The sequence below is a fragment of the Apteryx mantelli genome, chromosome 26 (assembly GCF_036417845.1).
Source record: "Apteryx mantelli isolate bAptMan1 chromosome 26, bAptMan1.hap1, whole genome shotgun sequence".
In the NCBI taxonomy this organism is placed as follows: Eukaryota; Metazoa; Chordata; class Aves; order Apterygiformes; family Apterygidae; genus Apteryx; species Apteryx mantelli.
Window position 1 is genome coordinate 3,561,263 of NC_090003.1, and position 27,356 is coordinate 3,588,618.

The 27,356-nt window shown below is 46.4% G+C and overlaps 1 protein-coding gene across 4 annotated transcripts; it reads right to left on the reverse strand.

Moving 5' to 3' along the window:
• Positions 1-206: 206 nt before the first annotated feature.
• On the reverse strand, positions 207-22,688 carry VWA1 (von Willebrand factor A domain containing 1). 4 transcript variants are annotated; one of them, XM_013953045.2, is made up of 6 exons: positions 22,531-22,688; positions 12,905-13,468; positions 6,789-7,067; positions 5,442-5,714; positions 4,446-4,715; positions 207-3,359 (listed from the first exon to the last, which is right to left on the reverse strand). In XM_013953045.2, the coding sequence occupies exons 1-6, from the start codon at positions 22,601-22,603 to the stop codon at positions 3,355-3,357; spliced, it is 1,464 nt and encodes a 487-aa protein (XP_013808499.1). In that variant the 5' UTR covers positions 22,604-22,688; the 3' UTR covers positions 207-3,354. The 4 variants fall into 4 exon arrangements, with proteins under 4 accessions (XP_013808499.1, XP_067167024.1, XP_013808497.1 ...); XM_067310923.1 differs by lacking the exon at positions 207-3,359 and adding an exon at positions 3,369-3,761 and having other exon boundaries at positions 4,446-4,712; XM_013953043.2 differs by lacking the exon at positions 207-3,359 and adding an exon at positions 3,369-3,761.
• Positions 22,689-27,356: the final 4,668 nt, after the last annotated feature.

The following is a 27,356-nucleotide window of genomic DNA, read 5'->3' on the forward strand; positions in this document are numbered from 1 at the left end:
GCCAAAGGTGGCCCCTTGTTATCAAACTAGTAGACTAATTTATTCATTTACCTTGCTGCTAAGGATGAGGAAAATGAACAAAAAAAAAAAAAAATCTGTGTGCTTATGCTTTATACAGAGATGCACTTCACTTTGTGAAAATTGTTCCTAATCACCTTGCTTGTAATGTGAAAAAACCATGAATAGGAACAAGAGGAAAATTAACTATAGTAGCTGTATAAAGAGTCAGAAACATACATAAAGCTTGTGTATAAAATCCTGCAGCCTGAAATAATATAAATTGTAGAAGGCAACCTAGATCAGCTCCAGTGTTCAAAAGCAAGCCAGTGGCAGTCATTCAGGTATCTTTTTCCCTTTAAACATTCTTGTTTCCTCCAAAATGTTGGCTCAACTAAGTCTCTGAAAAAGTGTCTGGCCCCCCACCTACAAAAACTACACCTTGAGAGACTAGTGTATCCTAGTTATGGTTGTAGTTTGACATCTCAGTAAATCTGGGATTATGCAGGGGAAGGCTGCAAGCCAGATGCATCTATAAGCAACTTTGTTCCAAGTGAATACAAATCTAGCAAAATTCAGGAACTGGGAGAAATATGCTGACTGTTCCCTGCAGAAAACCATTAAGTGTCTAGGTAATAGATGAGCTGGTGGGATAGCTTCAGTCCAGTTCCTGATGGATCAGGACCTACCTGGAAGGTGATGTTCAGAAAACCCACAATGGCTTGATACAGGAAGGCAGAGGAATCTTGCATTGTCAAAGAACATGGAAACTGACACACTAGATCACACCAGCAGTTCCATACAATCAATTCTTTAATATGAATATTTAATATCTTTAATATTAATATTTAAGACTCTGTCTTTCATCTTTAATATTAATATTATTAATTCTTTAATAATAGCCCACACCACATGCATCAGATAGTGCAAGATCCATATAAAAAACTTGGAAATAGCTCACCCACTGATGAAGCTCTTTATAGTCCCCATAGGCAGACTTCAGCTCTTCCTGGAAGCCCTGATGGTTTGTGCTCTCATCCTATAAAGGTGTGTGGGTGTCACACCCACTAATTCAGTGCAGATGGGATGCCTAAATAGCCTTAGAAATCATTAGGCTTTAGTTCAAAAAAAGTTCATTTTAACTTACTTGTCTTCCTTAGAATAGCCACATTTTTAGGTTATGAGTACTACCAGTTCAACCAAGATTTAAGGGACATTTACTTTTTGGGTCCTTATAAAACAATATTTATTTCTCACTAAAGCTGAGATATTAGTAAGGCTGGACTGATGTTTTTCTAATTTTTTTTTGGTAAAGTTTCACATAAATCAGACTATGAAGTTATGGATGGAATGCTTATTTTTCAGTTATTTAAAATTGAGATGAATACCAGCTTTTCAACCCATACCTCTCCTTAGTTACACTTAAAAGATTTGTCCCTACAAATATCAAGAACAAAGTAATCATTCCAGCTCAATAGCTCTTGTGTTGTATATTTAATTGGCTGTCTTCAAAAGGATGCATTACAATGCAGGGAAGGGAGGGAATGTTAAGAAATTAGTAAGCTATATAGGGAGTTTTGCAAAATTAAATAATCTCAGTCCTACAGCAAGATGAACAAGATGATCTTGAGATCATGAGAGATTCCAGAGGCTGTATCTTTCCCTCAGCGTAGTCTCTATTCAAATTGATCAGTCACCAAGCCACATTCCAAAGGAGAATACAAATCATACAAAATCTCCTTATCTAGTTAATGGGTGACTCACCTCCTTCCCATTCCATCCTCCTGTACAGGGAGACAGCCCAAGGCAAATACTCCATAAATCTAGATAGGTCAAGTTTAACATAGGGGAGACAAGTCAGTGTCAAAGTACCTCTCAGCTCCAAAAGGAACTGATTTAAAGAGTCCATAAGCAGAGTTACGGAGGGTTTGCAGGATGGAGTGACATTGCTTGGGGGCTCTCCAAACAGCTTTAAAAAAGTGTTCCACGTGTAGAACAAATAAGCAAAAAACTTAAAATAGAGCAAGCATTACTGAGGGAGTGTATGTCCACTGATGCTGCTTTTGGTCACCAGAGAAGTATCTACATTGCCTTACAGCCTGAAGCCCTTAATTTAGGAACTGTGCTTCTAAAATGGCTTTGTCACTAGGTAGCAAAATAATCCTTTTTTTTTTTCAACCCCTCCTTTCTGAAGAGTAGCTTTGTGACAGCAAATTCAAGCCTGGGGCCAAAAAGAAGGAATCAGATTTACTCTCTCCCATAAAAACCTGATTTTTAAATGTAACTCAAGCTTAGGGCAGGATAGGAGCCCACGACAAGACAGCTATTTAAAGATGTGAGGTGTCTTCAGAGTGTGGAGGACAGAGCCTGGAATGATAGTGCTGGACACTGATGATCCCTAATTAGTCACAGAACAGGCTAATTAAGTCTCCATATAACTGCTCTGATAGCAGGACTCATTCCTGACTCGGTGAAACTGTTTGCAGGTATGCCAGCATAGTTCAGTGACCATGATCCAGGCAGTACTACACTGTTGTTTGGAGGTGTGTATTTAAAAGAAAAACAAAAATAGCTGTTTTAGATGGCCTTGCTACCTGGCTTTCCTTGACTCACTGCTGCTGCCTGAACTCAGCTAAGGGCTGAGAGCTTTAGAGTATAGTACCACCAGCTGCAGAGGTAACTTCCCATATGTTTGAGTTTTCCACTTTCTCAGACTGACACCAAAACCCAAGGCAAATGACTTGGGGGATCTGGATACTTCAAAGTCCAGCAGGGATCTGTATGTCATTGTATCAGAGAGGGAGAGCGGAACAGTATTGATGAGCCTCAAGAATACAGAGGGCAGGCACTGTATAAACTTATCTCCCAGATTCTGTCAGTGGCCTGATTCTGGCCTGGCGTAACCCTACTCAGAGGACACTGACCAAACTCTGCCATAAAACGCAGACCACCTGGGAACACAAAACTGTCCTTGCAGTTTATAAGAGGCAGGATGTTACCCCCATATTCTGGCCAAATGCCAAGTGGGTTAATGACCTCTTTTCTTCCTTTTCTCAGAAATCCTGGTGGCTTGGGCTAGATCTCCTCCATGTGCTGTACATTTTTGTATTTTGTTATTCTTCTTTCTCCTAATGCTTTTTTCTTCCATTCCTGAAATGGCTATACTTCTGGGATGGCTAATTTGAGCTGCCTGTGGAGTATACTGGTGAGTTGGAGGAAAACTGCTCTTTGTAAAGTACATCAATTCTGGTGATTATTGACAGTAGGAATGGATTTGCCTGCTTGTATTCTTTCACTGAGTGCAGGTGCCCAGAATAAAAGGCTAGTGCAGTAAACTGTTGAATCTCGAACATGCTCCTAGGCTGAAAAAATAAAATTGTATCAACATTTAATAAATAGAGAACAGGAAGCAAGCAAACAATAGTGAGGATTCATCACTTTGCCTTTGCTATTTGTCAGGCATGGTTACATAAGAGAGCGTACAGATTTGGGTTCTATCAGCCAGGTTGCTTGTTCAATCCAGCCAAGCCAAACCTTTAAGCTTTGGGAAAACCTGACTAAGGACAGCCTTTAGGCTTGACAACCACCAACAGTTGATACAGCTCAATGCACAGTGCAGGTTGGGAGATGATCTGTGAGGTTTCTGACTTCCTCCCCAGACCCCTCCATCTTGTCCAAGCTTTTCCCCTTGCTCTGTGGGGGATCAGTTCACTCCAGTGCCTGTCATGCTCTCTGTCTGTGCTTATATCCTTGGGCTTCTGTAGCTAGAAAGAATACAAAAAGTACAGTGTCAGCTTTGTCTGCCTGTTCTCCAAATGGGACCGAGTCAGAGATCCCATCCTTGTACTCATCTTCCCCAGCACTCTGGCCTCTTATTGGGTAAGAAGCTGTGCTTCCACACTGCCACATAGCTTCTTTTTAGCTCTCACCTCACTTCAGCCTATTAGGTATCTTTTTGCTACATTACAGTAATGTGATGGCTCCTGGGTAGCCGAAGGAGGAAAGCAGATACTTTGTGCCTTAGTATCTGTGTTTAGTTTTTAGCTTGAGAAGTGCCTCCCAAGTTGAAAAGTGCAGGGTAATGAAGAGTTCAAGTGACTTCTAAACAGTGCTTCCAATGCCCAGGCCAGTATTTCAGAGCCTCCCCTGTCTTGTTATCCCAAAGTGCTTGCAAGACTGTGTCTCCAATGGATACTTTTTCTCCTGCCTGCAAACCTAATGCCACTAGGAGGAGCATTCCTCTCAGAAATGGGGAAAGCAGTACAGGTTTGGACCATCCCTTTTGGGTTGATAGCTGTGATTAAGCTATATTGACAAGTTAGCTGCTGAGCATAGACTATTTCAGCCATGAGGGCTCCACTGGGTTGGATCTCCAGCAGCTCTGTCCCCTTCAGGACACCTCTCCCTGGCACATGGGCCCCAGGAGTCCCCTTTGCACCCCAGCTCACCTGGTTGCATGTGCACCATGCGGCACAGCCCTTTGCCCGGCTGGTTCTTGTACATGGGCTTCACACACACTTTGTTAGTGGTGCCTGAAACCAGATCTGTGAGGAGCACACTGTGGATCTGTGGTGAAACGCTGATGAGAGATGAAGGGCCAGTTTGCCGCCGGCACCTGACTCGGTAACCGAGGACCTTCCCATCAGCAGAGTTCCAGGAGGCTTTCAGGGTGTTGGGGCCTATGGGCTCAAAGCGAAGGTGCCTCACCTTGGAGCCTTCTAGAGAAGGGAGAAGACCCATGTTACTGGGAGCCATTTGTATGGAGCTGTCCCTCCCACTTAGTTCCTTGTTCCTCTTGAGAAGGGGTTGCCAGCCAGCCTGGTCATTCTCTGTTGCAGAGATGCAACAATCTCTCATCTCTTCCTCCATATCTCCATACTGGAGGAGCTCAGGCTGCACCTAATTAGTCCTTAACTTTGTGCCAGTACCAGCACAAAATACTTTTGTTGGCCCTGTCTGGCTACCTCCCAGACCCTAAGCAGCTCAGGTACTTTACAGGTACCTTTTCAGAGCAGAAGCTTCTGTTGATGAAACTTCTACTCCCCTGATGCTAAATCACACCAAAGCACAGAAACCAAGGAGAGAGGAGGGAAAGGTAGTTTTCTTTCTTCTTTAGGGAGATCCAGGAACCTCCAAGCCAGTTGTGCTTGCAACTTCACTAGCAGCTTGGCAGTGCATATACTCTGCAAGAGTGGTCATATTGTGCATGGCTGATTTTCTTTCAGTCCTATGCCTTATCCCTCTGCTACATCCTTATGGCAGATCATGTGCTACTCATTAGAAGCTGCAGCTTTCCCCCTCTCTCTTCCAACTCCAGTAACTGGGCTGACTGAGTTATTCTCTGGCTTCACCTTGGTAGCTAATTTGTGCAAAGAGAGGGGCACACTTCAGAGGCCCTTTGTGCCCATACAGTTTCCCATCAACAGAGAATACTGCTCACTCACCTTCCTGAGTGCATGCTTTAGCTGACAGGGATTTCTCCTTTCCTGATTTGTAGATGGCAGTCACTGTCACTAGATAGGTTGTGTTGGGTGCCAGGTTCTCCACCGCAGTGCTGTTGCGCTTGCCATCCACCTCCAGCAGCTTCACTGAGTCCCCAGGGAGTGGCCCATACAGGATCTGATAACCGATCACACTGTCCGGTGTGGGAGCCCAGCTAACATGGAAGCTGTGTGGCTTGGACTCCGAGATGAGAACCAGAGCTGGACTGATTTCCTCTGCAAGCAGTGTAAAAAGATGTGAATGAGTTTGTGTAATTCATGGCATCAGAATGCTCTCAGAGGAGTATAGTTGACCTGCACTGTATTTGGCTTCTAGGATGTGGAAGAAAATCTATTCAGCGCCTAGATGTTTGTAGTCATCTATGTCAGCACAACCCAGCTCAGCTCTAAGAAAATGGTTTCTCCATCCACTGAGTGGACACCGTGAGCACAGAGTGGACAAAACTACTTAGCCAGAAGTGTTCTCGTGTGCAAAAAAATGATTATTTGATGCCCTGCAACTTTGTGCAAATTCATCTTGGCTTTGTCATGCCCTCTCAGATTTTCAGCATGCAACTTTTTTAAATGTTGCCATCCAATATAAATCTGAGTTATTTTTCTGGCTCAAATGACTAGTCTGCCCAGAGGGGCCAGCTCCTGCTCTGAATGCTCCCCTCTCTTACACAGGGATTTCCCAGCAGTGAATACATCTGCCTGGAGAAGCAGCATGCACCTGTTTCAACAGCGCTACCCTACTCTAGCTGCACCTGCAGTCTCAGGTAGGAGACAAAGATCTCCTAGTTCCCATAACAGCTGCTCAGGCTATGGGGGTAAAAGCCCCCCCTTGCCAGTAACCCACACAATGCAACACTGCTTCTGCTTGACCATCATACTGAGACAGTGAGTAAGGATGTGCAGCAGCTTATGCTTTATCTCTAGTGGGCTCTACATCTCAGCACTGTTAAATTCTTGCAAGCTGCAACCTCTGCCACCTTCTCCCAGGATGATGGGCATTGCTTTCCTCAATGCGCATATATTTTAAGGCTGGAAGGGCATCTAATGGGCATCAGACCTGATCCCCTTTTCTGGGCAGTCCAGAAAACCTCTCTAAGGAAAGATCTGCCAGCACAAAGATGCCATCTACTTGCTACATTCTGTCCTGACTGTAAGCATCTGTTTTGATCCGTCCAGCTCCTCCAGTCAGATTATGAGGGTGTGGGATGCAGACCAAGGGCTGTCCTGCTTGTTTTCTATCTGCAAGGCTCAGTACGGTGGTGCCCTCCCACTTGGTCAGGGTTGTGCACGTCTTACCTGCCAGCGTTGTAACCCTTGTTGTCTGGGGAGGGATGTAGTGCATGTTGGATTCAGGAATGAGTGCCACCTGGTAAGTGGTTTCTGGTGCAAGGCTGCTCAGCATGAGGTTAGTGTGAGCCCCAGACACTTGCTTTGTCTTCTTTCTTCCTGGATCATCTATTGGGGCATACTCTAGGGTGTAGTAGCCAGTTTCTTGGGAGAGGAGTTTGGGCCATATCAGTCGGAAGCTGCTTGAGGTGATATCCACTGCATGGAACCGATTTGCTTGGATAACATCTGTGAGAGAAGCAATAGCAAGAAATCACTACTGACATTTATACACACAACACAAGCACATCTGAAATACAGGCCCTTCTGGATGGAAGATGTAACTGCCCATACCAACACTGGATGACAGCTAAAATCACCTAAGTGCAGCTGGGTCCCTTCACAGGAATTCAATGAGCCAGACCCTCTTTGAAAGATTCAGGAACACAAAACTAGTGCCAGCCAAGAATAAAATTTCAAAAACACAAAATAAGTGTGAACTTAGGCAGCAATTTCACACCATCCTCACCCCTTGGAAGAGAGGTGACATTTTGGCTAAAGCAATTGCCTAGGTGTGTTTGTGCACAACAAGCTGCAGCTCAAGAAAACAACTGCATCCTGCCTCCTGGGCATGTCCAGCCTCAACTGAATTTGCCTCAAGTTTCCAGGTTGCTCTATAAAGCCCCAACTTTCCCTCTCCACTCTCTGCCTTGTCTTCTGTGGTAAGGCCAAACAGTGCTAGTGATCTGCTGTGGTGGGGAGGCCTGGCATGGCAGGAAATGTGCCCCTGCCAATCCAAGCCTATCTTGCGCCAACCATGAACAAATCTGGAGCAGTCCAGCAGGCTCTGGGCTACCACCGCTGTTCCACAATTACGTGGGAGTTGCTGTATTTGGCCAGATACTTTCCTGCACTCAGCAAGTCATTACCACTGCCTGCTACAGTTCCAGTTGCAGCAGCTGCTTGGGAGATAAACAACTTTCCTTCTCCCCTGTTCCCACCACCTCCAGACTGAATGAACCTTGCTAGTGTGTGACAAAGCCAGAGACAGAACTCGGGCATCCAGGTGCCTAAACCCCTGGGAACAGCTCGCCCCAAGCTCCCTGTGGAAATCATCTACCAGCCAAACCAAACTACTAAATTTTGTTGTGTATGATGTGAAGCGGCCCAGAGTGGGAAGAAAACATTTGCTCCTTGCCTTAACCCAGGAAGAAGAGGCAACAACTGGGGGCAGGCCAGCATTTGCTAAGCCTGCTGCATTCATCCCAGCTGAAGTCATTCTCTGCAAGTGTTTCACAGAGCCCCATTGTTTCATGACATTCAGTGTTCAGAGACACTCTTGTGCTATCTTGCCTCTCTCTCTGTCCCTGCACAGAAGCTTGTCATCAAGGCTGATGCTATCTTTATATTCTAGACCCCAAATGCCAGACATGAATACTTATGCTGAAGTCCTGCAGTTCTCCCAGCTTCCTCTATTACTTTACCCTTTTGCCAGCTTTGGTAGCCTGAGCCCATCTTAGGTAAGATTCCACTCTTCCCTGCCCTTCCAAAGGGGCTTTGTTTCTAGCTCCGTGAAAGTGGCATACAAAGACATTAAGAAACTCTATTTGTTAACAGTGTTTAAAAGCATGTGAGAGCCTTACAGGAGTGCATTTGCTCTGCATACTGTCACTCCTAACACCTCCTGATAGTGCCTTCTAGCTCATGCTTAATTACTTTAGAGTGCTGTAAGTAGCTCTCACTGGCTGTCCATCACGCAGAGGTAAACAGAGGCACAGAAACCTGCCCAGACCTACAACAGAATGCGTGACCTTATGCTCTCAAGCTTGTCCTTTAACTGGGAGAAGATCAGCTCTCCTCCTCTGAGCTGCTGGAGTCCCTGCCAACTTCCCTGTATCAAATAAAGCAGCCTCAATTTTTCCTCTAAGTCGTTCTTTGGCTCTCACAGGCAGACAGGAACATTCCCCTTCTCTGTGCCCTGCCCACTTACTTCCACACACATGGCCAGCCAGCAGCATTCCACCCACCCCGCCGCACTTGGAGGAGACAGAGGGTGGAAGGCAGCACCATGGAGCCTGCGGCACTGCACCCTTCTGTGAGGAGCCCTGCAACTACTGGTGGACAAACCACAAAGGAAGAGGGAACAGAGGAAAAGCCTGAGTGCCAGTACTCCTGCCAAGGGCTCCAGGAATGGAAATAATCAGCTCGGAGGCAGAACCCAGGGACACTGTGAATAAATCAGGCAAATTAAAGTGTCAGGGTGAAATGTCTGAGGGATCTGCCGCAGGCAGCCCGTAACAACTGGCTCTGCTCCTTGTTGCCTGACTACAGATGCCTTTACCATATAAAGAAGCCAAAAAGCCCCAGAAAATAGATGGCCATGACATGTTTCACAGTCCCTCAATGTTCTTGAAGAGAAACAGCAAGTTAAGCTCTGGTACCAGTCCCAGGCAGTGCCTTCCTGGGAAGGCTCAGATTGAGCTTGTGTGACACACTTGCCTTCTACCTCCTGTCTCTTGGTGACTAACATGGGATAAGCGTGGACACAGAAACATCTTTTCACAGCCACAAACTTGCTGGTAACCCCTGAGTGCTGGTGCAGTCAAGGTTAGACTTCCAAGATTGCTGCTACTTTCATGACGTGCAAGAAGTGAAGTCAAGCAGCAAGTGAACTCACCATTCTGTCCCTGTAGCGGCTTCAGTTAGAATCTGGGACAAATCACTTCTGCTCCATGGCTCTGTTTCCCTACTTTGATGCTGATGGGGGTCAGTGTTCCAATTCTGGAATGAAGAGAACACTTCTCCAAAACCAGGATGGACATTCCAATACAGTTTGGGCAAGGTCCGAGATCACTCCCTCTGATCGCTGACTCATATTCAGTGCTTAGTGAGAATGTCAGAGGACTCTAGGCTCAAAGCCTTTACTGTGGCAGAAGCCACCTAGAATCTTGTTTCAGATTAGGAATGTGTTGCCCTGAATTTTCATGGGAAGTGACTGATGTTTTGTCACTACTGGGTAGGTGAGATTGTGCCAAAGGACAATCCAAGTCAGTAGTTGCCTGTTCAAGTGGCTGAGTGAAGAACAAATGGATGCTAGCACAGAACCTGATATCGTCTCAAAGGAATGTCTTGGTTTCACATTATTTGTAGGTCCTTCCTCAGAAGGAGAGCACCAAATGCTATATATTGTCTGCTAGGGTACATAACATGTAAGACATAATGGAAGAAATCTGGTACAGGGTCCCATCTCCCTCACACCACAAAAAGGAAGAGGAATTTGTCTGGAGCAAGCTGTGACCATGGCCAAGCTGGCTAGAAATTGTTGCCCACTGTGTTCTGCAGACTGATTTTGTCAGCATCAGATGCCAAAGAAAAAGAGAGGGAGCAAACGTAATCCATCCACAGTCCCTGTCTTTCTCTCTTCTGTGCAGCAGCATTACTGGAACTGTTCCAGTTCCACCATCTCTGAGAATCAGCCCAACTTCTCTGTTCCATTACCCCACAAAATTTTCAAAATAGGGAACTGAGGCAGAGACATCCCATCTCTTGGCCTCAGCAGAGCCTAAAGAAGGTCAGGGTTCCAATTTGGAAGGTTGAGGCACTATTCCTTTTGTCTCCCTGTCCTAGTAGTGGCTTTCATGCTGGCTCGGACTTAGCTGTAATAGCTTATTTGATTATTTGCCTGCTCAGATCTCTGATCAAATCTTTCAAGGCAAACAAAATGCTTCTTAACTGAGCAACCCCTATACAAAGGCCTCCACACCTAATAAAGCAGATACAGCTGCAGAGTTTAAACCCTTTCATGGAGGGTTCTTGGCCTACCTGAGACAATAACTACTCTGTAGCCAGGGACCATTGTGTGGGCTTGTCTATGGAGCAAGGATGAAACACACACCCTTCCTGCATAGGAGGTGGAGGGAGGAAAGCAGCTCATTTCTTAACAAGGCTCCTTTGTGCATCTACAAAAGGCTTTTAAAAAGCGGAGTCTTGCAGCAAGAGATTATGATAAGATAGCAGTGATAATGAAACTAGTCTGGGCCATTCCAGACTTGGAAAGACTTGATTCTTCCTGCCAAGGATCCCATTTGTCCCTAACATCCCAGGGCTCAGAAGCAAAGGGTGGTGATGGGGGCTGCCTCCTCCAGGCAGGGAAGGGTGATAATATGCAGCATTATTAAGGCTAACCCATGTGATGGTATCAATGTCTGGCATTTTGCTTAAAGCACCAGCCTCTGGATTCATGTGAGAATCTCACCTTCCATTAAAATCTCAGACTAGTAAGTTTTAGACCTGGTGGATGTGAAGAACTCTTCCCTCAAGCACAGCAGGGTATTTATTACCTTTGTGGATCTTATGATCTTTAAGCTGATCTTGTGCTGCAAGGATACACAGCTATTTCTCATTTTGTGATGCTATTTTATATTACCTGGATGCAGGATGCACTAGAAGCTGAAACAGCCACTTTAAACAAAACATCTGGGAGTCTGTGTGGCACCTGATGCAGTAGAAGGACTGCTGCTATTGCTCCATACTCATGCAGAAGAGAGCTGGATGATCACAGGAGAATACAGTCCCTGCGTGTTATTTGCTAAATGGCAGTGTTTGGAAATTGAATAAAATTGCTACATTAAGAGGATTCTGTGGAAAGGGTTACTTGGACATGCCAAAGCCAGCTCTAACCAACTCACATACAGCAGAAGCCAAGTGGGGAATTAAAACAGGATTTTCAAAGGAGCGAGAACCTCCAGAAAATGAATGGAAAGTCTGAAAAGCCATAGTAACTCACTCTGCTTTCCAAACAAACCTAGAGGCATCTGGAGGCTGAGGCAAGAACCCAGCTTGGCAACCGCAGGCACACCCAAGGTGGTGGCACGCCCAGGGTGATGGCACTCAGGAGCTGCAAAGCGAACACGCATTGTGCGGTGCAGCATCCAGTTTAGCATGAGGTATTCCTCTTGGTTTCCAAAGCCTGTCTCACACCGCAGTTTATGCCTTTGGGGCCTCCTTAGACCCCTTCCTGGATGCTTGAAAGATACAGGACTGCTGAAAATCAAATTTGTTGTCTGTTATTCTTGCTCACTGCACAGCAGCAGCCACAACCACGCTAGCAACAAAGAGGTAGCAGCTGGCCTTCTAAGCCTGACAAGTTGAGGCTGGGAGTTTCTGCCAAGGGCTGTGCTAGCCAAGTCAGGTTATAGATCTGGCATATGCAGAACACGTTGCAACAAGGGATTTATGGAACAGAAACATTCCTTGCTACAGCCTTAATGCTGATAGCAACCATCATCCTTAATTGCTTTTGGCAAAAGAACACCAACTGCCAGCCACTTGAAGGCAGGAGTTAGATATCTCTGTGTGCCAGCCACTATGCCTACACATGAAGGTAGATAGAAGAAGTCAGATCTACCCTAGACGGTGTGTTCAACCCATTTGTGTCCTCTGCCTCCATAGGACTTCATGTAGCTAGGCTACATTCAGCCAGGCTACAATTTCAGAGAAAAAAAATTGACCCCGAATGTGGAAATTGGGTTCAAGGGGCTTGAGCACCTTGCTTTCACAGGCAAGAGCCTCTTCTTTCTGCAGCTAAACCACTCTCTGTTTGTGAAGCCTTTGGCTAGCAATTAACCTGTGCAGATTGGAGCTAAGGCCTTGTGTGCCATGCATTTTCATGCCTGGCTTGAATTGCAGGGAAGTCAGTGACCTGCATGATTCCTTTCAAAATCTTTTTTAAGGAATCCAGACAATGTGCTGCCTGAGCTACCTTCCCTCTCTCTCACTAAACAACTCTTTACAAACACAAGCTCAGCTCACCCATAGGGCTGCAGAAGGGAACATGTCCCAGTCAGTCACAGGACCTTCCAAGTGGAATAGAGATATTTGTCCCAGACCTCCTCAAAGCCTTGATTTATGCCTGGACCTGCAGTGCTGTGGACACAGCATTTCCAGTGCAGAAGGGCAGCTGCTGTGGGTCAGGATGACTACTAATCTTAGGGGATTCTTGCACTGCCTGCCCTGCAAAGCCAGACACTAACTGGCATCCAACTCTATTGCAAATTCCCAGTGACTATATCCCAGCCCCACTGTACCTAGGATAGCATCTCGAAGCTCCTTTGTGATGATAGACAGGTCATCAACATCCACAAAGTGCAGGTGCTTCTCAGGAGGTTGGCTGGCAGCAGCAGAGAGCTCCAAATAATTCCCCCGTCCAGTGCTGACAATGAAGACCGTTACTCCCATGTCCTTCAGGAGCTGCATGGGTTCAGAGATGTCATCGGTGGAGAAACCATCCGTCACCCAAACCAGTACCTTGGGCACACCTGGCCGGGCACCAGCTTCATCACTGAAGAACTTTTCCTTGGCATAGGAGAGTGCTTTGCCTGTGTTAGTGTCACCCATCAGCTGCTGAGTATCCCGGATGGCTTGTTGCACAGTTCCACTAGACAGGTACCGGTCAAAGGGGAATTCCATGGTTGGTGTGGTGCTGATGTGGATGATGCTGGTCTGGACATCATTGGGGCCAAAGGTGAAAGGTCGCATGAGGTCCCATATGAATTCTTTGACCCTGGAAAACTCATAGTAGGAGACACTACCAGAGCTGTCCAGCAAGAAGAGGAGGTCCCCCTCTGAATCAGAAAGAGAGGGCTGGGGACCTAGCAAGAAAAGAAAGAGGGTTGTTAGTGAAGTGGTGTGAACCCATCTTTGCATGGGCATCTGCTAGGAAAGCTTGGTTATCTCGGGCCAGATCTCAGAATTCAGTGAGAATTTTGCTGGGTAGAGGCCTCATGATCTGCCCCTTTTTATTATTCTTACTTGCACCTAGTGTGAGGGCTCCTAGGCATTACTCTCAGTCCTGCTGACAACTCCCTGCAGCATCTCAGCCCGTCTCCCCGGTGCCCTGTCTCCATTCATAGGACAGCTTGGCTTAGACTCATCTGCCTGATCACAATGGTTCTTTGCTGAACACTTTGAGGTGCACACAGAGGAGCAAACACAAACTGAAGTGTTAGCCAGAGGTCTGCCTGTGACTGTTCATGAACTGAGTTCTCTTAGCACATTTTGCACTGAAGTATATTACCAAAAAAAGCTACTGTGAACAGCAAACTGGTTCCTAAGTCTCCTGAGGTCCTAGAACCTGAATTGTTTACAGGATCATAAAGAATAAGAGGGAAAAATGCTCATGAGACCCCCCCACTGCCACTCCATTGCATAGCAGGTCTGTGAAGTCACCTGTGTTAGATCATTGGTTCCCCACTGCTTTCTGTGTGTTCAGGCTCACTGTGGGACAGCCTTATCTAGGCCCTGCCCCATAAAGTCACTGCAGGGAGAAAGGCCAAAGCACTGCAGTGGAGCTGGAAGGAGTGTCACTCCTGGAGGTAATACAGGATAGCAGCCAAGTGCTCCCCTGCCCTGCCCTGCCATGGGACCCTCTCAGCAGCACACTTCAAATACACCACCTGCCCCACAGGTTTCGCATCAGCCGAGAAGGCAAGAATCGTGCAAGAGAACAGTTGGAGCACCTCAGAGAGACAGCAGCAGCCCTGAGCACCAGCACTGTATTGGCCAATCGCTGTGAACAGTGGCACAACATCCAAGCACACAAGAGTTGCAGCTGCCATAGTCCACACATATTTCAGCAGGATTAACCAAGGCAGGCCACTCCTGTAAATCTGTAAACAGCCTCCTGCCTGTTGAGACAGACAACAGAGACTCATGATAAATGGAGTCAGTGCAGCTCTGCCCTGCTGAGCGCAACTTGCCCACTGGCTCTTGGCAAAAGCCCAGCACTACAGTCAGATTTGGCCTTTTGGAGCTCACTCCTTTTATGGGCACATTCTGCACCTCTCTCAGATCAATACTCTTTCAACAAGAGACCAGTCTGAAGGTGCATCTCAGCCTAGCTGCTGTGGTGAGCTCTCCAGGAGCAGGGAGAAGAGCTCTCCTTGCATACATTGGCTCCCTGCTCTCTAAGCTTTGTTGCCAAGTTCCATGTAAAGTCCTATTTTACACATTTGTCAAGGGATGGGGGAAGGGGGCAGTGAGCAGAGTAAGCAGAGTTACTCTTTTTCCTCCTTTCCATTCACATGCAGGATCCCCACTGTTCAAGGAGCTGCTTGGATAGCAAGAGCAGACCATGCCTCTCTCAGAGAAAAAAAGCCCAGTCATGAGATGGGAGAGGAGAGAGAAGCCAAAAGTCTGCAACACTGGGATGAAATGTCTGACTTCACCCTGGTGTCTGGCTCCTGAGAAAATGCAGTTCCTTATGCAATGGGGAAGGGATGAGAGCCTAATATTCCTCTGGTCCAAATTCAGCCAAGATGCATAGCAGATGGGAGCAGAAAGTACTATAAGTACTATTGCAGTAGGACAGGGAAGTCTTTTCCTGGGGCACTAATCTCACCTCCTCACTCCTGCATTCTGCACAGGGACAGGGGGCTTGAAAGGAGCAGGGATACAACACAAGCAGTGATACCCTGGACCTGACAAAGCAGGAGCAATGGGAGCTCTGGCTCCTGAGCACACATACTGCTTCCACAGCACTTCCACACTGCATTCACTCAGAATCTTAAAGCACTGTGCAGACTTATGAAATCTCATGACAGTCTTGCCAAGCACATGTTATTAATCCATTATAGATAAACCACAAGCCCAGGGCAGTGGGAGGGGGCAGCAGCTCAAGCACAGGAATGACAGCAAAGCCAAAGCAGAACCTGGGAGTCCCAGACCCTGCTCTCACTGTTGCAGAAAGAATGCCTCTGAGCTTCGAGCCACTTTGGCTTGCACACACACCTCTTGTTACACAATGCCAGGCTGCTCCCCAGCATATTCTGCTCTAAGTCAGAGATGGGATATATTCCAGAAGCTGGGAAAATTTCTCACAAGCCTGAGCCAGCAGGTCATCCACACCCCATGCCTGGAAGCAGCCTCTGCCATGAAGACCTGCTGCACTGGGCTAATGCACAGCAGTCCCAGACAAAGAAGCAAACTGCTGGTCCCAAGGCAGAGAGTGACTGCCAAGGTCAGGGACAACTTACCAGCCTAAAACAACTTAAAGGTTTCTCCCATCTCCTTACAATAGCAGTGTCTGGGGAAAAAATAAGCTGTATTTGGAAAAGAAAGAGATGATAAAGAGACTTGAAAGAAACTGCTGCCTCTGCTCTCCCAGGAGGGGTGGCTGATTCTCAGAACTGGATGCTGCTCAGTTCAAAGGCTATAGTCCACATAAGACTGGCAGAAAGCTTCCTGATTTATATAACTGTTGGCAGAAAAGTCTGGAGCAGAGGGAGGGAGCTTTCCTTCCTCCCTAGATCACTCTTTAAAAGCTAGGCTAACTGGATCTTTCCTTGCCTTACTGAATACATTGTCACTTTCTTCCCCAGTCTTAGGAGCTGCACTTCAAAGGGGCAAACCCATTTGTGGAGGAGAGTACAACATATCAGGAAGAACCTGCTGTGCAAGAGAGGGCTGGAGTCATTATTTGACCCATTTTCTTACAATTTCAATAAAAATGCTGTGTGGGAAGCATGAACACTCCTTCTTCTACCACCCTTAGATCTTGAGAGATTTATAGTAGCTGGATTATCAAAAATGCTTTTGGAATTCTTTTAACTGTTCTCCTGGTTTCTGACAGCTTTTGAGGTGCAAGAATGGAGAAAAAGCCTTGGACCGGAGATCTCTGCCAGCACATTTGGGCTCCTCTATCAGCAAGGGAATGGGAATGTGGGACGGCTGAACAGTGTGGGCTCTGGAGCACAGATGGATTTGGTGCAACACGCAGTGGTTTAGTGCTGGCGTCATGCAGAGGAGCCAAAACCACAAGGCTGTAGACAGCTGAGTGGAAAGGCTCCTGGGAAATTAATTGCTCCAAGGAAAAAACTCATGCTAACAGCTCCCTGTGCCAGGTTTGCAGAAAGACATGCCAAGGCGGGCCCAGAGACAGCAATGAGCTTGGCAGGATTGAGCAGGGCATTGCTAAGCCCTCACTAGGAGAGGACTCCAAGAGGCAGGTGCAAGATGGCAAAACCAGGAGGAGGGAGAGGTCCAGGGCAGAGGAACAATGAGAGAGTAAAAGAGATGGATTATATCTCTTGACAGTGAAACCTAGTGGTCTGAGCTCAAAAGAGATTCTGAATCAACAAGAACATTGCCTATCAAGGTACAACACAAGAGATTCAAGCAGAAAAACACAAGAGATTCAAGCAGAAAAACACAAGGTAGACAATTTGTTTGGGTTTGAACCATAGAGGACTTGATCCTCTTGGTCCAGTCTTCCTTTGGACATTCTTTGCCCTGCTATTTATTTCCCTCACTGGGTATAATTCATATGTCTCCCTGTGTGACTGGGGCGTGAGTGTCTCCTTCTGTTCCATTGCAGGAGTGTTCTCCATGTTTGTGTGCTCAGGAGCGTGTCAGGGTCAGGTGTATTGGAGAAAGGGTCAGGTGTGCTGGGAATGCCCTTAGGGCAGGGGACAACAGAAATGTGCATGAGCCATGACCACACTTGTTGCATGTGTTAGAGTGTGGGTATGCACTGGGAGAAGGCCTGAGTGCTTGCACATGTGGTCTGTAAACGTGCAAAAAAACCATGCTGCCCGCATGTCACTGTGCTCCTGCAGAGACAAAGGCAGCACAGGAACAAGTCCCTCATTTCTCTGCTGTATTAGGTACGGACTGAAAGGGCAGAGCCATACCAGACCCTTGATGAAACAGCAGGAGAAATCAGATGGAGCCTCCAGAAATGGAGAACATTAAAGTTACTTGGAGGTGACCAAGCAAGAGATGCTGGGAGGAGGCAGGAGTGGGCACCTGAGATCTACATCGATTACAACCACTTCTATGTGACCCAGCAGAACTCAGCCCTGTCTTTCAGATGCACACACCTAGCAACTTGGTGTTTAGAGCTGGGCAGAAAACAAAAGTAAAGTCCAGTAAGTTTTCTTTCTTACCCACTGCAGCATGCAATTTCATCATAACATCACACAACAGAGCTGAACCAGTGACTTCCAAGTGCCTGCTACTGGTTCCTAGAGCTCCCTAACGCCCAACAGCATTCCAGCAGGGCAGAGCAATAGGGGATTTCTTTAGAGCTTCTGGCTGCATGAAGCAAGACAAACATTTAGCCACAGCTTTGTGCTTTCCCTTCAACTGGAAGAAGCACGAGCCATTTGGCTGGCAAGCCATACTGGAGGATCTTGGCAATGCGATTGCCTATTCCTGACATGAAATCATCCATTTCCCTTTCTCTCCTCCATTCTTCACCAGTTTCAGTGGTGTCACTCATTTTCTGAATGTTGCAACAAACAGCTGTGAAGGCTTCTAGCCCTGGCAGAGCAAGGATTGATATCCAAAGGACATTGCTCACAAGTGATAAACAAGGTCACATGCACCAGCAATTTGTTAGGGGAATAAGGAATACATCATGAGGGAGCAGACACAAGCAAAATCCCCATCCTGCTGGAATTACTGACAAGGGGAACACATGAGTGAAAATGCCATGGAATGCCTGCTCAAAAGAGAAAGTAGTCAAAGGAGAGTCAAAAACCAAGTCCCTGTCAAACTGCACTCCTGACTGTATCCTGCAGCTCTGGGGCATGAGAAGAGCTGGGAATAAAGTTACCATTCTTTAAACACTGGTTCAACTCATCATACATTGCTGGAAATAGCTGAGTTGATTAGGAAGCTCTACAGGAAAAGCTGCAGCTTGACACACAATGCCTTGCCTGGAGGGTAGATAGCACTGCTTGAAAGCAGCAATTACACCTGTGGGCAGATACATATTTTGGAGCTATCTAAAGGGATTGTCTGTGGAAGGAACAGAAGGTTGATCCTTCATAAAGGCAAACACCATCACAGTCACTTTTACTTGACACTCAGCCCTGCATAAGATGGAAACAAATTCCCCCCCTCTAGTCTTTGTCAAGGAAGGGAAGGATCTGTGAAAAAATTAGACAACAGACCTTTTTACAACAAGAGTTAAGCAAGGTTTATAAACAGGAGCAAGGCTTATAAAGTGACTGGACACTCCATCATCCTTCCCTTTGGGTTTAGGTTTTCAGTTCCTTCATCTTTCTTCCTATTTTTTGTCCTTCATCCAATACAGACATGTCATCAAAGCCAGAGGTGGGGCTGTGGATTTTTGTTACCAGTAAATCCCTGCAAGCAGTTGCTGTTTTAGGCAGTTTCCTTGCTTTCCAGCAAAAGAAAATTGGATGTTTGGCAAGATGCCAAATGAAGACTTCTCACTTGCTGTGGGATTTTGAGAGAAGGGACATCTACTCCATGCCTACCAAGTACACCTTGCTGGGCTGTCAGACCTTAGCTTCTGAAGAGCCAAGGAGGAACTCTGCAGACCTCATGTCACTGCTGGTTCTGAACTCTACTTAAATCCTGGGAACAACAATGAACAGGTGGCACTATCCTGTTGTCACCCTCTAGCTGGTACCTGGTTGACAGATGCAGATCAGTCATAAAAAGAACTGTTTCAAAGGCATTGATATGGGAGCAAAATGTCACCATAGAGACATTTTCCAGGAGAAAAGCAGCTGGTCAGACTTCCCCTATCCCTCTTCACTGAGATGCTGACAGGAGACATCTGCTCAAGAATTCCCTGCGCTCTCAGCTGGGACCTGAACACATGCCACATACCTGATTTACATGGAACTCAGAACTCACAGAGCATAACAGAATTAATAGCCAAAAGAGACCATGTTCTGTCCCAGTTAACTATGTTTTAAACTCCATGGCTGTCTTCCCTTCTTACTGTTTGACCATGCAAGGAAAAAAGTTCTACTAGAAGTGGAGCTGAATTTGGAGGCTGAAGAATGAAGTCTGTACTCCCTTGTGACTCCTTGGGATCACAGAGAGAGGCAGAAGGAGAAAGGCACCACCACTCCCAAGAAGAGAGTTATCCAACCAAGCCAGTCAGCAGGTGTTTTACACCTAAACCTATGTTAGAGGGAGGACAAGAGTCTGAGCCTATTTAGGGAGCTGAACCCCACCAAGCAAGACACACTTGTGTGACTAAAAGCCAAATTGCCTGTGCAGGTTCCAGCTTGTCCATGCCACAGATTACAGGCTGTAGATTGAGAAATGGCCCTTCAGATAAATTCCTCTGGCAATAAAAAAAGTTGCGGTTGTCATCTCTCATAATCTTTTCAGGAGTTTCACTACCTCTACTGCTTTTCTTAAAGCACCATAAGTCTTTGAATCATGGAACTATGCTAGGCACAGAGCTGTGTTTCAGAGATCAGTAAGTGCGTTTCTAGCTCTCAAGGCAGGGAGCTACAAGGGCCTTCCATGAAGTGGGTGAGGATGGACTGCATTCTTTTCTTCCTGCATCCATAGGACAGCAACATCCCCTGCTCTGAATATCCAGCACAGCACCTACGTCTTTCAGCTATGGGGACTGACATTCACCCCTGCCTTGACCTTTACCTCCTCCCCACAACCGTTCCTACCCCAAAGAAAACTAGCCAAGGGAAAGGCAGCAGGTAGGAGTCTTGTTGCTGTGCTTGCATGTTAGTGCTGTACATACTGCAGCCAAGGCATACTCTTATACCCACATAGGTTGAAGTAGGCAGAGAGCAAGTGAGAGCTCTGAACCTCACAACTCTCACCCCTACAGGAGCTTGTTGCTAGATCAGCCAGTGAAGCCCCTAGCTCTGTTGTCCTGCCTGCTCCTATAACCACGTTCCTCATGCAGCATAATTAAATTCAGACATTCATCTGTCTCTGAACCCAACATATCCTGAGCTTAGGTTGCTCCAGCCTTTCTCCTTGTTTGTCAACAAGGCAGGCAGAAAGTAGGTGTGAAATGCAAGTACTGGATGACAGCAGAAAGAGTGTTGTGGAGGGAGTATCTGTGGATAATTCTGTCTTTAGCATGTAACAGGAGCTGCTTTGCAGCTGTGGGATGCAGCCTGTTCCTGCAGGTCATAGGACAAAGGCTCTTTCCTGCTGTGTGCAAATGTCTTCACAGGGCAGAGATGCATGCTGGCATCATTTTCCACTGATGCTAGTCCAGAGTAACCAGCTTAAGGAGAGCCTCAGCTTCATTTATCAAAGCCCAAAGTAACATATGGTGGGACTCTGTACTGGTATAGCAAAGATCAGAATCTGAACCTAAAGAGAAAAGTGGCAGAGCTGGTTATGCAGTGCTCTCCCATTGCCTTGGTGCACTAAATCAGCAGCTATTGCCCTACAAGAGCATTCCTGAGCATGTGGAATTGCCACTGGCCACCCAGTAGCTTCCTCACATTGTTTGTTGCAGCTAGGAATAAAGCCACACCCATTCACATTCAGTCAAGTTCCTGGGAAACACAGCTCTGTGTGTGCATCCCCAGGTCTCAAACAGTCCTTCTGCTGCCTGGTCACGGCACCCCACACAGCACCTTTGGACAAGAGCTAGGCCATGCCCAGGAGCCCTCCCAGACTGGCTGTTTGCTCAAGGCTGCACCAGGGAGCATCCAGGAGGAGTCCAGGAGGCACCCACATCATAGCTTGCCAGGGAATGGGTGCCTTGCCAACCAGCAGGTTCATTTCCTCTAAGGGCACTTGGCAGTTTGCAAGCCAAAGTCAGCATGTCAATACAACCTTGCCTCTGGAGCAAGGTGCAATCCTTCTGGAAAGCAATGGCTTACTTTTTAATGCACTCTGAAGGACTGAGCATGGTTGTCAGCCTGGGCTGCAGGCTGCCACATTCACTTCCATAGCAGCAGAAATGAATGAAATAATTGCTGTCTGTGTGGGCACTGGAGCATCCTGACACAACACCAGAGGCAGCAAAAACTTCCTGCCAGCCTGTTTCTCCAGATCCTGCTCCATAACTTGGATCACTGAGGGACAGAATCCATTATCCTTTAAGGGGATCTGAGCAACAGACATGGTCTGGTCTGCATACCAGAAACATAATCAGCTCCCAGCAGTCTGGGCTGCTGCCTGCATCTGAAGATCTCCTGTCCAGATAGACAAAAAGTTCAGATTGCCATTCATGCTGCATTACATTTCCCAGGTACAAAATCCAGTGAAATACAGAAGCAGCCAGCAGTAGCCCTGCAGCTGAAGAACAGAACCTTTTTCTAGCTGTGAACACAAGGGAAGATAAAACCAACCCTATCAGCTTGGCCATGACAGTGTGAGCTGAGCAGTCTTCCACCCACAGCTACAGCGCAGGAAACAGAAATGAGACTTTCACCTCCTCCTTGTCCCTTTCCCTACCGTCAGTTCTGTAACACTGACCCATAATCATTTTCCCTTACTATTTTCAGAGAGCACCAGCCAAGAGAAATAATTTTAACGAGGAAATGTAATAATTAAATTACAGAGATTAGCAAGAGAACAACAGGACAGGCATAATATCAATCACTGTTTTTACTTCTCTTAATAGAGGTGCCCCAGTACATAGGTAACAATGAGGAGTCAGGAGTCTTTCCATATGATTGTACCAATCTCTGAAAGATTCCTAAACACTTTCGTTTCTACAGCTGCAAACAATTCAGATAAATTTTCTTTCTAATACGACAATTTTAGGAAGGCTTTTTGTTTGTTTTGTCCGTGTGGCTGCAAAGTAACATAGATATATAACTAAATACCTGAAGCAACAACATAACTAAAAGTCATCTTTTATTCTGAAAAAGCTTTTGAGAAGCCCTAAGAACTAGGAGGTATAAAATGGGGTAATGTAGGAAGGGAACACCTTGCCATTTCAAGCACTCACCTCTCTTAGGTGTGTTCTGTCCCGCAGCAAACTGCAGCCAGAGACCAAGAGAAAGCACAGTCTTGGCCAACATATCAAAATCTGGTCCTGGGCAAACTACCTTAAATCCAAAAGCTTGGTGCTGTGAAGGCAGATGAAAGGCTTAAGATCAGTCATATTATGTGCAAGGATCCACCAGATCCCAAAATGCCACTTCTGTGCTGCTCACACCTTGAGATCCGACTGTCTCTTTATGTGTGTTTTGCTGGGCTGCGGTGGAGTCTCTGGCTCCCGAAGGCAATTTTCCTCCCTCCACTCCCGCCCCCCTTTTCAAGTCATAAATCCGTCTTGACAGGAGTAGCCGGAGGAAAAGCACTAGTAGTATCCCTGCTGCTGTTCCTCTCCGAGTTAAACTTGCTCCAGAAGCGTGGATTCAACTGCAGGCAGCCTGAATGCAGCTGCGCTGATTTAAAAAAATATATCCCTATAGAGAAAACTTCGGCCCTGCAAGACACTGGCAACAGTTCAATTGCAAGAAGAGAGGGAAAAAAAGCCCAGAAAAACCCAAAGTTTCTCCCTCTCTGCTCTGGAATGAACTAGAAGGAGAGGGAAAAACATGTGCATATAGGAAAGGAAAAGTAGAGAGCCTTGAGATCGTGCCCTGCCCTGGGAGTATTGGCTAATCCTTTGGGAGGAGGCGGGCAGAGCATTCCCCCAGGTCCTAGCGCTCCACCGGTATGCAATCCCTGCCCCTTTGCTGTCCCAGGGCCCGGAGTCAAACAGAAGACGTACAGACAAACGCAATGCCTGCCCACTTTACCCTGGAGAAGAGCTGGTGCAGAAGTCACCAAGAAGCACAGAGCCTACGGGAAAGCAACCACTGCTAAGGAGGAAGTGTCAGCAGTGTAGAAAAGAGCATGAAACAGTATCTCTGGTGTAGCTGGTCTGTACAACAGCCTGCTACATACCCATGATTACCTCACTTCAGCTGCAGACTTAAATACATTCTTAAGTCTGTGACTAGGTCTTCTGAGTCAAGGAGTCACATGCCTAAAGATAAGCCTGTGACAAATATCTTGCTGGATGGAGGGGTAGAGTGCATATACCAAAGACCTCAGGTTTAACCTTCATGGACATGCAGTCTCTGTTCACCTACCCCATATGCAGGCAACAGGGAGTGTTTTGCTCATGAACTAAGAATTGACGAAATCTAGTTTCCTTTCTCATGTCTGTCTTGCTATCCATGTCTCTGGTCTTGGTTCCTACTCATCAGGTGGAGGTGACAAAAATCCCTTTCTCTTCTTTCTTCCACTTCTTGGTCCTGTTTATCTAGGCCTGTACTTTTTGAGAGCAGCGAGTTTTATGTGTTTAATCATGCCATCCTGATCTCAACTACAGCCCTTGGGGGCTATTGCATACATGGTCCCAAGCTGTTCCTCTCTTGAGTTTTCACCACCCTACACATGGACAGTATTTTTCAAGGAAATAAAGAAAAAGCAAACATTTAGCTAATTCCTATGGCCAAAAGTGTGAGGAAACATATTGCAAGTGCTACTTCTGGACAGATCTGAGAGAAGTTTTTATTAGTAGAGAGAAGCTGGAAAATTACAGCTAATCATGAAGAGACCAGTTGATTGTCATCTCATTTAATAAGGGGAGTGACCAACAAGAGAGGACAAAAAATAGCATAGGAGGAAAGTTTAGACAGCTGTGGAATTTCTGCAGCTGGTGATCAATATTTCCCCTGATTTGATTTTGTCTCTTCTGGGAACTGTATGAAAGGAACAGGAGTTATGAGCCAAGGGGCTGTGCAGGTTGGAAAGAAATTTGCACCCAAACTTATCAAGCAAATGGAAAGTCAGAACAAGCCCAGGAAATCAGATCCAATTGAGAAACCATGGAGTCAGACAGTTAGTTAAACTTCGGGGCTGAACGGGCACTTGTTTGTGCTTCTCCTCCCAGCCCCATTGCAGGTGTACAAGGGGAGTCTGGCACCCAGCTGCATTCAAAAAAGCTTTGCATATCAGGCTGTACAATGCCTCATCCCATGTATAGTAGCTCTATATGAGTGACAGCCTCACCCACTGACTGGTTCATGCAGTCTGGAATAAGCATTAACCCAGGAACTCCGAAGAGTTAAATGCATCTGCTCTCACATCTACATGCTGTGACTTGTGAGATCCCCTCTAAGATGGCATTTGGATCCTGGTGGCAATAGACGTCATGGCAAAATGCTGTTTCTAGCTCATTTCCCTGAGGCAGAGAGCAGGGCTTCTTAATGTGATATCCCCCTGAAATCAGTGAGTCTGGATATGGGCTGCTGAGCTATGTCTGACCATAGGTACACTGGACCTGATTGTTGCCTCTTGAAATCAAGAGCATCCTTCTCCACTGACTCAGTGTGGTTTGGGCCCCTTTCAGGAAGCTGTGCTTATTTAACAGCACTCATGGTGAAGTCAATGGGAAGTGCAGGTGCTCTAGCAGGGGAACCGTCAATCTGCAGTCCCTTTTGGCTAAGCAAGCTTTCAGGGAAGAATACATAGTGAAGCAAATCACACTGAGAATGGTGGTCTCAATGAACAGCCTTAACTTCTCCAAGTGCCTGGCCCTCCTGATCCCACTGTCACCAATACTGATGTAACCTCTGGTGCAGCCTGTGAAATCAATACCTTTCTCTAATTCAGTGATCTGAGTCTGCTGCAGCCGCTTCTTTCCCTCCACAGATGCAGAGATTTGTGTTCAACCCAGTTGCTGTGCATTGACCATGATAGCAGCCAAGAAGGCAAAAGGCTTTCCAAGCTGCTATTGAGCGGTGGACTTGTTTAGCCACAACCTTGTTCTCTGCTGGTAAATATAGTTTTACTTGCTGGACTCATGTTGGTTGTATTCAGGACTTGGAGCATGGAAGGTATGGGGTCAGGGGGGCAGTGAGTGTTGCCCCATTGCAAACCATCTGCCTCTCATCAATTGGTCTAGACATGACTGTCTGCTCCTGTTCTATGTCCTTGCTCAAATGCCCAGTGATCTGTTTATGGAACATGAGTGTGAAATTAGTAGGCTAGAAATGCTACTGGTTCCCTGGGCTCATGGTCACAGGTTCAGATCCCCCTGACTAGGGCTGGTGGGAATATGGGGAAGAATTCCTTCTGTTACTCACTTCCCAAGAAACTCTTTTCATGGAAGTGTTGCTCATCTTAGAGTGATTTCCTTTTTTGTCAATTTATCAATGTAAATACCACGCAGTCTTGCAGCCTGGAGAGATTTCAGCCTTTATCTTCCTAGGGACCCCTCTGGAGTAAGGGCAAGCAGGAAAAAATAGCCTGGAAAATAATTAGGTCTTACACAATTTTGTTTTATTTTTAAACTTTACTGTAGTGGCCAGATCCTGTTTCCAGTAAGACTAATACATGTGCATACTGATTCTTTCCTACTTAATGCATCCTGCACTCTGAAGCCAGCAGGGTTACTCCAACTTTGCTCCTGTTTAAGTGTATTCAGAATCCAGCTGCAGATCTCAGCTTAGTGCCAGCTCCCTATCGCTGCTAAACTCAGGTCCTCCAGCTGTCATTGCCTTGAGTGAAATTCACTCAGGATGATCATCTTCATACCATTCAAAATTACAAAACAGCAAAAATGCAACCACCCAAATTGTACTAGTGCCAGGACATGGGGAAAGGCTGCTTCCTATCAACTATCAGGGTACTGGCTATGAAGTTAAAGACTCTCAGAAAAAGAACCTGGTAACATTTGTCAGTAGAAAAGTACTTCTTCAGGAACATCACCCTGTGTGGGCACCCATGCTACTTCCCTCCAGCCTGGTATCATGCCAGAACACAGAGTCCTAGTTCTCTCTTAGAGGCATTTGCTCAGCAGCAGCCTATTTGGAGATGAAGGTATTTATTAAAAGAACACACAGGTAGCCACAGGCATATCAAATGTCTAATGCACAGAGGGGATTGAGGTTCTCTCTAACCAATTGCCTGGCCACACTAGGGGCTCCATTTCCCTCTGGCTGTCAGGCAATGTACTGTTTGCTCCTCAGGTTGCATGAGATCTAGACAATGTGCTTTTGGGTGATGTCCAAAGAAGTCAGCTTGTCACATTGGCACCAATCTGAGAGCTTGTGCTGATACAAGAGTGACTTGAAGTCCCCAGGATCCTTCTGAGCTAGGAAAGGATGGAACAGCAGCCTTGGTTCCTCTCTGACTCCACATCTGTGGCAGCTCCAGGTCTCTCTACATGACCTGCCCTCAGGAATTCCAGAGAACGACAGCATTAGACAACAGGCAGTAGGACCTGGACATCTGCCCAAAAGGAATAGATCCTAGCCCTTCTGATCCATTTCTAATAAGCCACTAAACAGCCTTTGGCTCCTTTGAACTCCAATTTCCCTGAGGAGTTCCCAGAGCAAACTAGCCTCACCACACAATGCCTCCATACCTGTTGCCTCTTGGATTCAGTGCAGGCCTGGAGTCACATGTGTAATTTTATTGCTGTGAAATGAAATGAGAGCAAAAGGAAGTGCTAATGAATACTGTTGTCAATTTACCCTGAGAATTACCGTCAGTTAGGTAAACTGAAGTGGGGAGGGAGCAACTTGCTGAGCAGAATACCAGAGCCAGAGTTAGAACCCTAAGGACAAACCTGGGGTAAATCAGCATTCTCCTACTGCAGTCCATTAGTGCCAGGTTACACAACCTGTAGACTTGGCAGCTTGGTTAGGACTGAATCTAGTCTATCTGATCCCTTTCTACTTTTATGTGCATATTTTGAAATATGTTTTCATCTCTGCTAATATTTAGACAGCTGTAGCAACTCACTAGTTCTTTACATCGCCTTTCACTGAT